The 17,851-nt window shown below is 34.2% G+C and overlaps 1 protein-coding gene across 4 annotated transcripts in view; it reads left to right on the top strand.

The window, feature by feature from the left end:
* Positions 1–17,524, top strand: part of LOC123701923 (serine/arginine repetitive matrix protein 2) — a 72,957-nt gene extending 55,433 nt beyond the window's left edge. For 3 of the 4 annotated variants that reach the window (XM_045649554.1, XM_045649545.1, XM_045649563.1), the window contains 8 exons: positions 5,324–5,421; positions 6,476–6,683; positions 7,965–8,116; positions 8,598–8,788; positions 10,388–10,498; positions 12,923–13,101; positions 13,468–13,591; positions 13,955–17,524. In XM_045649554.1, coding sequence (XP_045505510.1) covers positions 5,324–5,421; positions 6,476–6,683; positions 7,965–8,116; positions 8,598–8,788; positions 10,388–10,498; positions 12,923–13,101; positions 13,468–13,591; positions 13,955–15,165 — 2,274 coding nt within the window. In that variant the 3' untranslated portion in view covers positions 15,166–17,524. The remainder of the gene's footprint in view (positions 1–5,323; positions 5,422–6,475; positions 6,684–7,964; positions 8,117–8,597; positions 8,789–10,387; positions 10,499–12,922; positions 13,102–13,467; positions 13,592–13,954) is intronic. The other variant, XM_045649571.1, reaches the window with a different exon arrangement.
* The last annotated feature ends 327 nt before the right edge of the window (positions 17,525–17,851 follow it).

Genomic DNA, 17,851 nt, shown 5'->3' with positions numbered 1-17,851 from the left:
ATTAAATGAGCATTATGAGTCGTGCACTTTTGGATTTTCCAAATTTTTTAATAATTAGAAGATGAGTAGGTACACAATCATTAGAAGATGAGTACAATAAATTTACCTTTAATTTTAATTTACTTATGACTTATAATAATATGATGCCCCTTAATTATAGTAAATAATAAAATAAATTCGAAATATTACAAAAAAAAAACAAGCAGTTAACAATGTACATTTATTTAAAAATGTACCTATTGCTGTTTATAATTATTATTCCTCGGAAATGGTGTAAGAATGTGACAAATTTTCCTAAAATAAACTTAATGCTCGAGCTAAAAATAGGCCTCATAGAGCACAATACAATGAAACAAACGCACAAATAAATTCACCCTAAGTTCCATGGGGCGTAGGGCTGCCACACACAAATTCCATATCTGTATTGCAATAAAGCTGTAAACACTTAATCCTTTTAAGATACAACGAGTTCAACCGTATAAAAGGTATTTAAACCATGGGAACGTTTGCACTCAGCCCTATTTTGCCCCTATACAATACACGGTGTACTTGACTTAATGAATTCCTTGCCGTCCTTTTGTGGTAACTGGTAACCGTACGATAAGAGGCAATGTACTGTAATATTAGGGTTGCCACTTTTAGAGAGCCTACTCTTTTTTGATAAACTTTTGTATAAGCAGTTACGCGTTTATGTTAATGCCGAATTAAATTCCGACATTTGTTGGTTTTATTTTTCATTGATATTTGCAACTACGAATTTTGTGCGTTGTGTCATAATAAATTTCGCTTGCAATAACATTTCACAACGATGAAGAAGCATTACTTTAAAATCTTAATATATATAAATCTCGTGTCACAATGTTTGTCCTCAATGGACTCTTAAACCACTTAACCGATTACTTATAATAAAATTCGCACACCATGTGCAATTCGATCCAACTTGAGAGATAGGATAGTTTAAATCTCAAATTGTTTTAGAGAAAGCGGGCGAAGCCGCGGGCGCAAAGCTAGTATGATTATACGTTCGGGAATAAATTACTTCAAGGTTCGCCATACAATGTTATATATTTTTTTTTAATTTATTCATATTTTAATAATATTGAACACGCGGCCCTAAAAGTAAACTTCAGGAGTTATTTCCTAGGGAAATGTGGCTAGATAAGGAAAGTTACAACGCGTGTTAGTTATCTAGCTGTATGTGGGTTACAGGATATTTACGGCACAGCCAGAATTAAACACTAATATATTGAGAAATACACGGAAATGAAATGCACTAGATTTTGTACTGAAAATAGTTCAAACTTCATTACATTAGGTATCTATACTAATATTGTAATGCTGAAGAATTTGTTTGTTTGAACGCGCTAATCTCAGGAATTCACCGAAGGAAAAATTTTTCGGTGTTAGATAGCCCATTTGTTCAGGCTATATATATATAGGCTGTAGATCATCACGCTAAGACCTTAAACCGCGGGGCACAGCTAGTCTTTTAGAAGCCCTGACTCATCCTCTTTTAGAATTCATCCCATAATGTTGCCATGCAAGCTATTGGAAGAGAAACAGAAAGAAACCTTTATTATTAGATGAAAGCACCATAGAGACTATAGTACGTTATGACAATAATGCCTCACATTGTTACCAAAAATGTACTCTAAAAAACAAGACATCATATGATTTAGGCAAAAAAATAAATAAAACTTTATTCAAATATACATCAACAAAATTAATAGTTTATTTGTGATCAAAATACATATTTTCAAAACCTATAACATTTTTTATAAGTATCTATCGGAACAAAAATAATCACTATCACGACCTTCGTGAATTTGGAGAGCTCTATATAATAAGAGCATACTAATTGATGTTCTACAAATTTTATTTAATTAATATGATGAAATAATTGAGTTATACTTATATCATCATGTTGTATGCATGATAAATGGCACAATTATTTTTAAATGAAATTAATTGATTTCCGCTTTCGTACTAACTTGTTATTGTATTATGTTACTGGCGATAAATAAATTCGTAAATCTATGAATCAAACAAATATCACGTAAGAATTCACGATTTATTATATGTAAAACTGTAGAAAAGTGCAGGTCGATTTGGGCTCATGCCAATTAAATCGAATCCAATGTCCAAATGCTTTATATCTATGATCGAATAAATATTTATTTTAGTCATAAAAACATAAACAAGAAAAAGTCCATGCATTTCTGATTATATTTGTGTTGTATAACCTTTATGTCTGTTATCGTCGGTGGAAAGTAAACTAAATGCATTGAAAAATAAACATCAGAACCAACGTTAAACAATCGTCTAATAGCAACGAATTTTGAATTATACACATACAAAAAATTCAACCGAGAAATTCTTAAAAGTATCATTTGACCCTTATTCTGGTTCATTTAGTTCTTCACGGAAGAAAACCATTAAAACCGCACGCGTATCCAAAAAGTTATATAACGCATATTACGGAGACCATGCTAATGATGGCAATTAGAGTCCCACACGTCTTAGAAGCGTTGTTGTAACATCTAATTAGCTCGCCCTCCTCGCAGGCTCAAATTAGGTCGGTATTGTTGTCATGAGACAGCGCTCTATACGCTCAACATTTTACTGAAAATAAGCACTCCAGGCGTTACCTAACATTCTATTATACGAAAATTTAACTTGGGCCATGTTATCATATTTCGTTTAGCGTGATAATCAAAGGTGGATTTCATAAAATCGATTATTTGTATTAAGAAAGTGGGTGATAAATAAAGTATTTATATTTAGAATCTGTTCGAAACTTAGCCACGCCCTCTACAAAGGTCCTATTGTAAATGTCAACTTCGATCACTTTTCCTGATCTCACCTTCGACATATAAAACGTTATATGCAAAGCTTTTAGCTTTGTGCTTTCTGTTGCGAGTTTTGCTCAGTGAACGACGCAGCACAAAGGAACAATGACAGGAGGAATATTTACTATGAGCCAGTCTTTATTTGCGACTGAAAGACTTTTGATAGATGTACACATTGCGATAGGACATTTCTACGTTAGTATTGTCGGAGGCACGAGAGCTGGTCGTGAGGGTGTGTGGACGCATGCGCGCAGTCCAAGGACACTGACAGTGGCTCAGTCGGTCGGGAGGCATCGCCGCGGATGCCTGGTCACTAATCCATACTCTCCATGGATTACGATGCGGAGTGCCGCATAGATCGACTCGTAAGACCGACCCGAGGACCGCATGCCAGGTCCGTCGACCGCAGCACCAGGCCGCAGAGCGACCCTAAGCACGGAAGCCCCACGGGCGCTGCGATTCAGCCTTGTAATTGGATTTTGACGTTCAATAAGCTAACGTTAACTGTGCTGATTTGATTGGCGAGCGCTTTTCGCTTCGATATCGCTTGCTTATCAAAGTTTCGCTTTGTGTAGATGCTTTTAATGTTTCCAAAAAAAAAATGATCTTCTTACGTAATACATTATGAAATGGTTGTTGCATCGTCCTAGTACAGTGTGGGCTTATGAATTAAAAGACAATCGGAAATAGTGATAATGACGTGTTGGGAAAGTGTAGGATTTCTAGGTCCTTGCGCGCTTCTCGCGTCATCTACTATCAGGGTGAGTTTTGATAAGTACATAACTAAGTTCAAGGTCGCGTTCACGTTACGATAAAATATATTCGTACTATTCCGTTAAGGGCGCTTTACACTAAGCATTGCGTGATTAAACTATCGAGCTTTTTTATACACATCATTCCATCGTTGATAATTAAAGATTAATTTTGTGTCCTTTTAACGATGTTTTAAATAATTACTTCCGTGTTAAGATATTATTTAAATACCCAAAGAGACAATGAATGTTTTCAAAACACGTCAATTATTATTCTTAATGAATGACCCAAGTTCCATTAAACAAATATCGCGTAAATATTTGCATTCCCTAATGATATATTAATAGGGGTATTGTTTTCATATCAGTTCAGTTGAGTTCTTGATCGAACCAAGATGGTATCGATAGTGTTGCTGACCACAGAAGAAGTCTTACAAAGTAATAGATTTTGGTTATGTTTGGACACAGTGTGGATAACTGAAGACTTGGAACCGTTTGAAGAAGTTAAGCCGGAATTCGTTTTCTCAAAGCCACTTCCGAGAGACGTGTACTATGCAAAGTATCCTGATATACCGAGAAGCGAATCTGAAGACGAAAACTCATTAAGTGTTAATGGTTTTAAAAGAAAACATCACGAATGGAAATCCAAAATACGAATTCGTAAAATAGATTCGAGAAGATTTTCTAGCCAATCCATGTATTGCATGAAATCAAGGAATTCTTCAGCTGTCGATGTTTCTAGGAGAGTTACGTCACTGGTATATGCAAATGATGTTAAAATTTCTGCAAACATTTCAACGAATAGTGAAGATAGGATCCGCGATTTCTTCAATCGATTGATTGAAAGCATTCCGCCTCCACCTTTAGAAGATACAAGTGAAGTTGACAAATCAATTTTAAAACCTCCAGTTACAGATAGTGAATTGAATGATTTTGAATTACCAGACTACAGTGAATTTGTCGACGACAATATGACTCGAATGAATAACAATTCAACACAAGGACCTTTCACATCTACAATTAAAAGATCCAGTCACAACGTGAACTTTATGAGTAGCACGAATTCATTAAAAACGAATTCAGATTGTTGCGATTCATGGTATGAAAGCATATACGGCGTGTCAGACATAATAGATGGTCCTTCTGATGGCATGCATGCGATAACTAATGAGTCAGACCGAATGTCGTGGTCTGATGTTATCAATATCTGTGAATTTAGTGACAATTTGTTGATAAGTAGAGAATCACTGATTTCTGAGAAACTTATAAGTCAATATCGACGTGAAAATGATCACATTTCAAGTATATCCCAAGAAAATGAAGACATTGCTTATGATAAATTTGTTATAGATAAATTAAACAAAACTCTAAAAGCATCTGTGCCTGATTCTTCTCCTTTAGATTACTTTGACGATTACAATAACTGTGTTACTTTAACCACGCCAAATGGTTTAATATTTGGAACGTTTTACCGCTTAACTCCAAACGAAGAAGATTCGGTAAATGCGGCTTGAAATTGGATGGTCTAATTCATTTTATTCACTGTACAAATCATGTGACGCTAAATAAATTTTTAATTTAAAAGAATCTATCTTGTTTCTTTGTTTCTTTCTATCTATATTTGTTTTATCTATCTTCTATGATTTCGTAGTAAGTAGTTATCCTTTTCCATATAAATCTAATTATTATTGGGCTTTTCTGATGACAATATTTTTGTTTTAGCCTCCTGAGAACGAATTGCAAAAGAATTCGGATCGTGTGTTATCAGAGCACGAGTTGAGGGTCCAGAGATCGTTGCAGAAACTCAATGTTCCAGAATGGTGAGTTTATCTCTTTTTTCTATATATATTTTCCTTATAATTATCGTTGAAATATCTGAGAGTTATTTTAAAATAAGTGATATTCATAAATTTCTTAAAACATAAAGGTGCTTAAGTGCAATAATAAACACGTGCTTTTCATACAATATGTGAATGCATTACTCGAACCAAAATAGATTTTATTGCACCTGTTGACCACCCTCTAACCGCAATCTAATATATGTATATTATAAAGGCGAAAGTTTGTATGGATGTATGGATGTATGGATATTTGTTACTCTTTCACGTAAAAACTACTGAACCGATTACAATGAAATTTAGCACACATATAGAGGGTAACTTGGATTAACACATAGGATAGTTTTTATCCCGGAAATCCCACGGCATCGGGAACTATGCGGGTTTTCCTTTGCAAACGCGGGCGAAGCCGCGGGCGGAAATCTAGTAATTCATAAATTTTCAATCTAAAACAATGTTTCTTCAAATTCTATACAATGAAAGTTACTTAACATTGCGTTCCTACATAACAATGGTGTTATTTTAATCATAGAAATATATCAGAAATATGCACCGGAAAAGGGTAGCTTTATAGGATTACTTTGAATTCTATAAATATTCTGTGTGGGAACAGATAAAATTGGCCGTATATTTTATTTAGAATACGTGGGTGAGTAAGTGGGAGTTGAGTATTTTGATACGAAACAAATTAAACACGTGCCTCGAATATCCTTTATTTATGTGAGATTACAATTATATAACACATTGAAAAGGTCGAAAGATAGAGTTGGTATTAATTTTAATATTATATGCAGCCATAATCTGAAAAAAATATTATAAAGATAAGGCTGTTGGTCAACTATCTTTCATCTTCGTTTGTACAAAATATACTACGTATATTAGTTACGTAGCTTTTCATTAAAATACTCTCGGTAGACATTAAACTTTCGTTTTTACAGCATCTTTTTAATATTTACTTCAATAATCAACAACTTATTTAAACTAATTAATAGATTTATTACGACTTCGCCAACAAAAGAACCATTTACAATTAAAGGTACAAAAACGCGCCAGCCCCCCGCGAGGGGTTCCTCCTGCGCAAGCGGCTCTCTGACGCCTCCTCAGCAGCGCGGTGGAGCGGGCTCAACTCGAAGACCACCTCGCTGGGCAGCCTGGGGGCGAACGCTCAGCCCCCGCCGCCGCAGCTGTCCCCGCATACTACCAGCTTTGGGAGGTGGTCCACGAGTCGGCTTAACTCCAATCAGGTAAGATTTAAATTGCTAGCTAAGCTAACATAGCTTACTGTATGGCTCGGATCATCGAACGATCCGATGCGCAGAAAAAATTTTTAGGGGGACCTGTGCGCACCCGCAATCGCCCTTGCACCTATCTTCTGAGCCGCCATTAAGTTTGAATCGTACTATACCAGTTTGTATTGGTACCTAAAACTTTTAGCTATTTGTGATGTATTTATTTATATGTTTTTTTTCATGTGATACAGACTACAGTATCTATAACAGTGATTTAGATATTATTCGTGCTTGCTAATTGCTATATGGTAGGCAGGAATTACAAGTAAATTATTGTGAATAGTCTAACACCTAACTATAATAATAGCGTGTTGTTACGTTATATAAAAATTTCACAATATGTACTATAATATTTCATATTACAATTAATAACGATGCGCAATTATAATAATAAGTATATAGAAAGAAATCATCGTCAGCTGTTTTGAATAGTGATTAGCTTATAAACCATAATTAACGATGTTTTCACCAGATCGTAAACAAGAGTGGCCTTGATAATGAATATTCAAAACAAATTATGTACAAATTAACAAACTATTACCATGTATTGTTATGCACGGTAGCTTCTTACAGTTTCAGTTCTCTTTTCTTTGCCAAAAGTAACAGTCATGGTTAGTTTAGTTTATATTCCAGTCTGATTAAACAGTGATTTTGAAGTTAAATTTAGTGATATTTTTAAATAAAACACAAGATATATAATGTTTTTCCATGATAGTGAAATAGCGGCTTATTCTGTCGGTCTCTAGCCTCTTCTTATCCTATTAGGGTAGTGACAAAACAGAATATAATCATGTCTCCCTGGTTCTCCCATACGTTTTAGTATCCGTATTGTAGTGTCTATAAAACTTCTCAGTATTATATTATGACTATTTAGTAATATATTTTATTTTACTTTATACCACAAGGATAACGTTGAAAAACCTACATTTTTGCTCGCAAACTGCATTTCTCAAACTGCGTTTTTTAGTGTTGCTTCGCAAACAGCATAATTAACACTTGCAGGCAGTATTTTATCCCAGTTATGTTAAACAAAACTTATTTATTACAGTCTATTAAATATCCAATTCTTACCCCAGTAACATAAAAAAGTTGGCTGGAAGTGAACACTCTTAAGTGATAAGGCCGCTTTATGTGCTGTTTTTCTTTTAGAATTAGTTTTGTTTGTATTTTGGCAGCACAATAAAGAGTTTGAATAAATAAATAAAACAATATAGTAATATCTATAACCACTTCCAGACGTCACCATGCTCTTCCACCCGTAGCAGCATCCGCGGGACCAGCCCGCTGTGCTCGCCCTCCACGCGGTCTTCCTTCAGCGCGCGACAGCCCTACTTGGGCTGGAGGAGCCAGGAGCGACTGAATTCTACACCTAGGACACCGCATGAAAGGTGATTTGTTTGTTATTATTGTATATATGCTGTAGGAAAGGTTGGTTTTTAGTGTGATTCATTTGTGTTTGAAGGAGTGTTAAATGGTAATAGTAAAGGAGTTAATGCCAGATGATTTACTATTGTTATTGTGGGCATAATTATTCCAAAGTACAGGACAAAAAATGCCGCGTGAAAGGTGAATTATTTTGAAAATAGTAACCCATAGATTTGACTGGACTTTTTATGTTATTGTATGTGTAGGATGACGTCGGTCATGAATTTATGCTACGTTGGTGTGAATAAAAATTATTTTGCAGAAAACATTTATCACAAATGTAATGAATTAGATAAGTAATAAGTCATAACAGACGTTGACCTACGAAATATATGCAATACCTGAGAACTTCGGATTATCATCAAAATTCATGACTACAGATAGACAAAAACAGTGTAAAAATAAGCTACTCTACCCATAATCATGACTTCCATTTCATTCCAGGCTAGCATCATCGCTCCTCCAACAGTCCGCGTCAAGCAAAGCGTCAGAAGAGATCCAAACATCGATCAAGGAAGTGACGTCAGCAATAGTTCACTACGTGTCGGGTCTGGAGCCGGCCAATGGCGACGCAGATCCGGATGTCTCGCCGCGCTCCAGTCAGAAGCTGTACTGGTTGGAGAGCTCGTTTGTTGGTGAGTATAGTCTATAGAGTACAAGCGACTATAGTTAATACTAGCTGTGCCGCGCGGTTTCACCCGCGTGGCTCCGGTCCAGTTGGTCTTAGCGTGATAATATATAGCCTATATTACTCGTGGATAATGGAGCTTTAGAATGGTGAAAGAATTTTTAAAATCGGTCCAGTAGTCATAAACTACTGGACCGATTATTCCTAGCCTATTCATTACAATCAAACAAACAAACGAAAGTTTTCTTCTTTATAATGTTAGTGTACAATATAGCTCCTGTACTGCCATGTCATAAAGCAGTATTCAGATATTTAAAGTTCAAAAAAATTGGTCAAAAAATAAGTACGAAAATCAATAGTGTGGCAAAAATGACATTGTTTATTTTGGCATAAATAGAATCAACTATATCATGCCTTCAACAACACAGCACTGATTTTCAGTGGCCCCCATGCTTTGTAGGACAAGTCCAGTAGCTACCCTCAAACCAGGGGAACCATTTAAGACGTTATGTTAAACCTGTGCGTACTGTAGGTGTATAGTGCTAATTTGATTGTGTTGGGTTTCGAAAATGTTCCTCTAGCTATTTATATATATAAAAAAAATCCTTATTTTGCCAAAAACATTAACTTTACAAAAATATGTACGCTGACTCTTGAACTATAGTAACTCTGTGTCTCAAGAGCCAGCGTTCCTCCTTATAAATACAAGTACATTTTTTAAAGCAAAATATATTGATTGTATTGAATATTTCCAATCACTAATTGATTTCATATTATCTGATGTTAGAGGACGTAGCGTAGGTTCTTCAATTAATTGCCGGAAAAACATCAATTAGTTTAATCGATCCTAAGAACGCATGTTCATTAGTGTTTGGTCATTATATTCGTGTTGTTTTTGTTCAATGTCAAAGATCAATGTCAAGACGTTCGCTATAATTATAGTTCTCGTTTCTTAGTGCAATCTCATTAGCCATAACTATTCTAAAATCCCGTGCGTTATTGCATAACCTATTAGCACAAGCCAATTAACAAGTGTCCTGCAAATTGTATTACTATAATGGTAAATGGTAAAAATATGTTATGACGATTGGAAAGTTCTTCTAGAAATCTAATGGTTGCCACATACGCTACGGTATACCTGTACAGATATTCCTGTGTAGGTATACCTGTACAGGTATACCGGAACATGTGTGAGAATAGACCTGTGCAATTGAACCTACCTATGTTCGGTTGACCTGCGCAGGTATATCTGTTCGGTAAATGTCTCTGGTAGACTGTAGCATGTATGACATACTTCTAAAATCTAATATATAAAATTCTTGTGTCGCAGTGTTTGTAGTTAAACTCCTCCGAAACGGTTTACCAATTCTCATGAGATGTTGTGTGCATATTTTGTGATGAGCTGAGAATCGGACGTCTATTTATCATCCCTCAAATGATAAGAATAAGGCAGAACAATGATTCAGGACAGCTAGTTATAAAATATAAAATTAAAAGAGTAAAAAGAATATATAAAACTGTTTTTACGAAAATAAATTTGTACTTTGAACAGGTAAGTGGACAGTAATTTAATAAATAAGTGTTTATATTTAAATGTTATCCCCAGGAACGAAGCCGCTAGAATCTCCGCAAACGCCCCTGGTGGTAACGGAAGCGTTACCGCCCCCCCACCCGCGGCCGCCCTCCTCCCTCCGCCTCGACCACCGCGCGGCGCCCGGTGAGCGAGCGTGACCACTACACTATACATTGCAGGCTTCACACATTCCTATACAAATGCGTGTCAAGCACACGTGTCAGAAGTGAAACTTTTGCAAATGCCAAAATCGTTACTGAAGTGACGGTATTGCCATGACGAAAATTTTACTCTCAACGCGAAGTTTCACTTCAAAACACGTAGAATACGTAAAAACTGACGTAGAAGTGGTCTATGCAAACTAGCAGTTAAACTTGTTCCGCGTAATCTACATAAACATTTATGCACACAAGCATAGTAACGTACGCATTCAAGTACTCCGAAGTCAGACAGAGATAGAATATACATTTAAACAACTACGCAACGCAACTCGGCTGAATTAGCCGACTTAAAACGGAACGTGTTGATATGCGTATGTCGCTTCTACCTAAGTTTATATATTATGTATTCTAAGCAAAAACCGACATGTACTCCAAAACGTATTACTTTGACCACTACCCCCATACAGTACCTGAACAATTTCTTGAACCTGCAATGTCTATGTACCGTTTTGTGTTAGTCTATGTGGATTCGAGTCGTGATTCGTATTTTATTTTGTGAGATGTAATAGAGCTTTATATAAACTGTTTTTAAGACTCAGGACCATTCACCTGTGTTATTATTGTTTGTTAATGCACAATTGAACTATTATACTTTGTACAAGTGATATTTTGCTTATGAGCACCGGCTTGTAGTGGCTTTATGGCGTCATTTCATGTAGCTTCACTATATCACTATATTTTGACAGAAAATTGTTCACAGATAAAAAATATAGAGTTAAGTGTTGCCAATACTTTGTTTTCTTTTTTTACATTTTTTTGTTTATTAAACTAAGATTTTTTAAGTACAGCGGAAAATACTGCAAGCACAATATTATTGCATTTGTATTAAAATTCCTTTTTTATTTGCATTTGACACACTTTGTCTTAAACATATCAGATTTAATTGTAACAACCCAAGTATGAACATACATATAATTAGTCATAGATAAGTTATAGAGGAATTATTGCCATAATTTTATTTCAAGAGACAATTTGACATGAAACCAGTTTATCATTCATTGTACATATAAATTATTTTGTTTTGTGTGTTTATTATTTTATGCAAACCTGTAGATTTAGTATTAAAGCTAGTTAACATAGTTATTAGTTTTGTACATAATATTATCACGTTGCTATAATATTTAATTTAGGTGCTATTTGCTGTTACCTACTTATATTTCTAAACTATTGTATGTTAGTCCATAAAGGTCACAAATCAGTATAAAAATATGTTATGGCTATATAGTAAGGTAGACATGGCGAAAGTTATCAGAACCATAACAAGAGTGGTGGTGAGAAGTGACGTAAAGACTAGTGTCTCATAATTCAAGTTCCTTCTACTTAAATCACCTCGTAATTTATGTTGGGGCCCGCCCCTAAGTAAATTATACAGGTTCTGATTAGGTTAGAATTCCCGTTCTGCGTTGGATGTTTCGCACCGCCGAGCTAAAATCGAAAGAGCGCCCGATGTTAGTCAACGACTGCGTAGTCGAAGCTTCGAATTCATCTACTTTCCGATAATACTACCAAGTCAAACTAATTATGTACAAAATTTAATTTAACGCTTTAAATTTCGATAATTATTTGAATTCTGAATGAAATTTTATTTTACCTTCTGACAGTTGACATTTTTGTATTGCCAGTGTTGAAATTGTTGAAACTATTTTAAAATAGAGGAAGCTCTCTAATGAAATACTATAGTTGTTGACGGATAGGTAATAATAGAAACAAAGAAAATGTAACGTAAATGATGTATCTTATTATACATATAGCTATTATGTATTTTTAAAGAATCTCGGTACCTTTTTATAGATGGTTGGTTATAAATCATATTATAATTATAATTGTCTTTGACTTTAATCATTGTATGTACTTTTAGTTCATTTTACTTATAATGATTATTATTGAATATATTCAGTTTTATTTTATATTTTGTTTTATTTTTTATTTAAGTGCCGTCTTTTTTGTTTTGTTTTTTAACATTTTCATTAGATTTTGTCACATTAATAATTGTAAGGTAAGTTATTAGAATGATTGAGTAATTAGTAAACTGACTTTGCGAAAGTATATATATTCGTCGGAATATAATACAAACACTTTTTCACTTTTCACTTCACTATATTCACTCAATTGACCTTCTATGTTTATACTTATCTACATTCTATACTTCTCTTATTCTAATACTATACAGACAAAATTGAAAATTTTTCACATCAAAAATATAAAAATGATCTGTCTCAATCCTTAAAATATATTGAATCCAAATTATATTGAATACATTTTCAAATTATGTCAAAACATAAGAATTTCAAAAGGCTACAGTAGAAAATTTTAACAAAAACTTATTACAATTGCCACAATTTTTCAGACTGGCAAGATTCTCAGCGTTCTTTGAATGTGGGTATAACAAAACCTTCCCCGGGGTCTACTACATTGGAGGATGTATTGGATTCGCTTTTAGGACTCCCCTCGCAATCCGCTAGGATACCTACACCTCAACCAAGTCCTAGGAAATCTTCGAGTCCCTACTACATGCTAGGTGGGAAGGTAGGCAATCTAATTTGTATCTATATTATATTGGGAGGTCATTACTACCATATCATTCATATTATCCTATAAGCCAAGGAACTACACAATTTCCTACAGGGATAAATGACAAGATATCTACAAAAAAGCCACAACTTAAACGCATTTAAAGGCGTTTTTGATATCAGTCTATTAACAGAATTGATTTTTTTTTAAAGTCATGCTTTACAATTGCCGTTCATTATACTAAAAATATACAAGGAGTATTTTCACAAGGTCCTACAGAAGAGACTTGTATACTCGTATATTTAAGAATCTCTCTGTAATTGAATAAATATATGGCTGAAGTCCAAGATAGATTCAATCCACTTCGAATTTTCTCTTTAGAGCCCACGATATGAACAGTTAGCCAGTAGTGGGCATAGCAGTGCCTCCGCAGCTTCCCGTTTTATGAACACTCCCAGCGATGCGCCGAGCTCGTTCACGGACAGCCCGGAACAGGACCGACCAGGTAGGAACGATATGTAAGTCCGAGCCGTTCCAATTTTTTCTATTTACCTATTATGCTAACGCTCTTCGCCTTAATATTCTACTAGATCACAAACTTTATTGTTAACAATTTCTTTTTGAAACATTAAAAGTTAATATCATTCATTATTTTCTGATCGAACCACAATGTACAAACTTCTTGGCAATACTTAATACTTCACTCGTCATAATCACCGATGCATGTCTCCGCTAGCCTAGATGCCCACAGCATGTTTGTCACGTGTCGACGTTACAATGTTTTATGTTTATTTTTCTTCAACTCGCACCAGTGGTCCTGGGTCAACGTCATCTTTTCGTTGTTTATTTATATATTTGTCATTTACAGGCAAGGATTCAGTTGATACACCGGCCACGATGTCGGAATCGAGACGGCCGCGATCAGCACAGGGGGACAACTCGCGGCGGAGAAGTGAGCCCTTCACACACCACAGCATATCCCTGGATCGCCGAACCAGCCTCGACTCTACAGCCCTGCGATCTGAACAACTCACCCGTCACGAATCCAAAACCTCCCTCGCTTCTTTACAAACCGAAAATAGCACTGACGACGCATTCGTTAAGTGTAAATTCCCCAAATGCACCTCTCGCACTCCCTTCGCTGAAGCTAAACGGCATTACAAGACATGCCACAATTGCACCACTATGTACTGTTCCAAAGAATGCCGTAGAGCCCACTGGGAGAAACATAGAAAAGTCTGCTTACATTCTCGTGCCAGTGCTCTTTGCAGACAGATTATTTCCGCAGCAAAAGAAGATGCAGATTCTTTACATCGAGTGAGTACAATCGCTCATCAAGGATATCAAGCGCAAGGCAGAGGTGTAGTGAAAATATTCTTCACGAGTCCAGAGGCAGCTGAAAAGTTTACAACTCACGGGTACCAATACTTGAGTGAACCTGAATTCGTAAAATGGACTGCGCTCCAACCTAATGAAATGGGTGTAGAATTATACACAGAAGTAGTTAAATTATGCAAAAGTTATAATCCAGAGACCAGGGTTATTTTATACGTTGCAGTGTGTATTATAAGTGAAGTACCGACGAAAGGCGCCGTTAAATGGGAAAGGCAAATGGTATCGAGATGTGCCAAATTGAGACTTAGTAAAACAGTATCTTCTGTAATACAAGAACAGAATAGAAGAAGGCAAAGACGGGACAGTAAAGGCACACCTGAGGACAGAGAAACTTTAATATTAACATCAAGATTATGCAACGCGGGCGAAAAGAACGCAGCAACAGCACACAAATTTAGGGAAATCTGCTTTAGAAATATATGTAGTGAGTTGGAAAATAGGGGAGTATTGTTGAAGAAACACTTTCCAGAAGTGTATTCGAGATTAGCGGCGTACGTTGATGGGACGAGTGATAGATTCATTCCAATGACTATTTATCCTAAAGATGTGAATAGTGGAAAGTCTTTCGTGTGTGTGATTATGCCAGATAGTGATGTGGATAGTGGAACACCAGTGGACGGAAAAGTAATGACTATAGATGTCGGTTTAGATCGTTCGAAACACCAATTATCCACACCAATGTAAAAAGCTTCAGCAGTACATAAGTGAGATGGGACTTGCCCTTAGCGATGCTAATTGAATTTTTGGTAGGAAAATTTATAAAAATAATAAAATTTGTATGCGCGCAAATTTCTATTCTTATGATAGATTATCGATAACCTATTTGAATAATGTCTGTGGAATAATGAATAATTCTTATCCCTTCGTATTTAGATAATGAATATCGCTATTATTTAGATTGATGTTAAATGTGCCCTTATGCAAGTGATTAATTTAATGTATTTTTATACACACCATAATAAAATTTATTATTTTATGGGAACAGTGTTAATTATATTAAAATATAATATTATTTAAATTGCTTGCAAAATAATATATTTAAGATATTTGAAATCTACAAAGAGGCAAGCAAAATTACAATAATTACTTACAAATATTACTACTCATACTTACACAGAGTACCTTTAATTTGATTACAATCACAGAGTACTTTTTTATATATGAGATTACAATGTAGATAATAAATGTGAGAAAATTGTCGTAATAACATAATTGCTTATTCATTGTAATTTCTCTTCGCCTTTCAATATTTATTCCTCTATGACGTAGTATTAAGATCGCAGAGCTGTTGTATTTTGAGGCGCACTGGGTTATTAACTGTGTTGCCAGAAAAGTCACTTAAATTTTAAAATTGCCACAGAAAATAAAAATTACTTCAAGTGAAATAATTTAAATGTTAATTCACCATATTCCATGTGGTTGTACTTTGGCACAAAATAAATTACATTTTTATAACTTTTTAAATAATTATGGTGCCAATTGATCAAATAATAATAAGTACATACCGATGTATTTTACGATAATATAAAATTTAATAATTTTTATTAGGTGCTTACCTCGGATTAAAATTAAATAATGTTTACTAGGTAGGTAGATACCTACTAGTTATTGCTAGTTTAGAAAAATCAGTACTTAATTTCATAAACATATAAATATACACAAATTTTTGTAAATGATTTTTCAGCTCCGTATCATTTTCAATGTTTTTTTAAATATTTTACAAGTAAGTTTTTCTTATTTACATTAATATTTATAGAAACGAGAATATTATATTTAAAGCATTTGGCTAGAGCCAAAAAGGCAATGCTTTTAAGAAAATTTTTAGTATCGTATATTTTTAAACATGCCCAAACATACCTTTCACGTGCATTTTAAAATTACTTCTCATCGATAACTACGTTGTTTCGATCATACAAAACAACTTGAAAAGCGATCCCATGCTAAAGCGAAATTAAAACTGTGTGTGTGTGTGTGTGTGTGTGTTTGGTTGTGATTGAGTGTGATAAAAATTCTAGTCGAAAGAAACATAGATTTCAGCAACATATAGACGTGTATTAGTTCATTCATTTAAATAAAGATATTTATTTATTTATTTAAAGTGTCGTACTCACAAAATGTACCAAAAGAGATTTAATTATGTATTTAATTATGTATTTACAAAAAAATAGCATAACTCCTTCTATATGTGGAGTTTTAGTGATGACGTTTTTGGTCGTTGATTGTGTCCAGATGTAAAAAGGATACTCGCATATTAAACTTAAATTAATAAATCTATTTTAATTTCATATGTGTATTAACTTGAAAAATGCAATACAATTTCATTATTTTCTTCCAATGAAGTAGGTACGTACCTTTCAAAGTGTATGATTTATTATTGTTGAAATTCTGAAATCCTTATTCCTCCTGAAATTATTGAAGTTTTGTATTCAAAAAATTATTGTATAAAGGTATTGTTTGGGTAAGTTTAAAACAATGTTATGTATTTATTCATGTTTTAATAAATATACGAATCTACATGTCTTATTTTTAAAATTGATGATTTGTATTGTGTTAATTTTAATATGAATTATTTAATGTTACTGTTAAAGTTGTTAAACATTCCAAAGAAAGAGCTACCCTTGTTATGACTTAGAATATTATAACTTTCGAAATAAATGAATTTGTTCGCTTTTAAAAATACGAGGTGAAAAATAATAAAATGTGTTCAAATTTTATTCAATTTTATAGTGAGCTGTTTTTTGTTAATGTGGCACGAAAAAGTGTCAACCTATGCTCTTAGATAAAAAAATATAGCAAAATATACTTATTAGAACGTTTACATTCCTGTATTAAATACCTACCTATAATTAAAGTATTAAATGTACCTACTTATACGATAATGTGTAATGATTCTTATTTGTCGTCATATTATTGCTATTTAAATAATGTTTCGTACATTTATATGCATAATGTTACCATATCAGTTGTTTTTCATGATCTGAATAATAATTTTTATCTAGTTGTCCCGTTAATGTATTCAGAATAAATGGCCCAGCTAATAAAATGTCTTTTTATTCATGAACATTAGATCTATTCAGATCTTAGAGTATTTATACTACCTATAGAGTGCGAACAACAAAGTGGGAACAGTAGGCACAGGTGGGAGCAACACGACGTTCCCGCCGCGGGCGCGTGTAGTCATGGTTGAATGCTATTGAAGTGCGTTTCTCTAGGGATTTTTTTCATATTTACGAATAAACAGCATTGAATTTTTTTTTTTATTAATTCCATAAATTAATATTAGCAGAGAATCACCGTAAAACGGAAAAGAAATATTTGACACTGACATTTGACGCATGTCAATATTTGAAGTTTTAAAAGTCATAACTCA

This window comes from Colias croceus, chromosome 2 (genome assembly GCF_905220415.1).
Source record: "Colias croceus chromosome 2, ilColCroc2.1".
In the NCBI taxonomy this organism is placed as follows: domain Eukaryota; kingdom Metazoa; phylum Arthropoda; class Insecta; order Lepidoptera; family Pieridae; genus Colias; species Colias croceus.
Note: the sequence above shows the minus strand (reverse complement) of the source record. Positions and strands in the feature narration are given on the sequence as shown.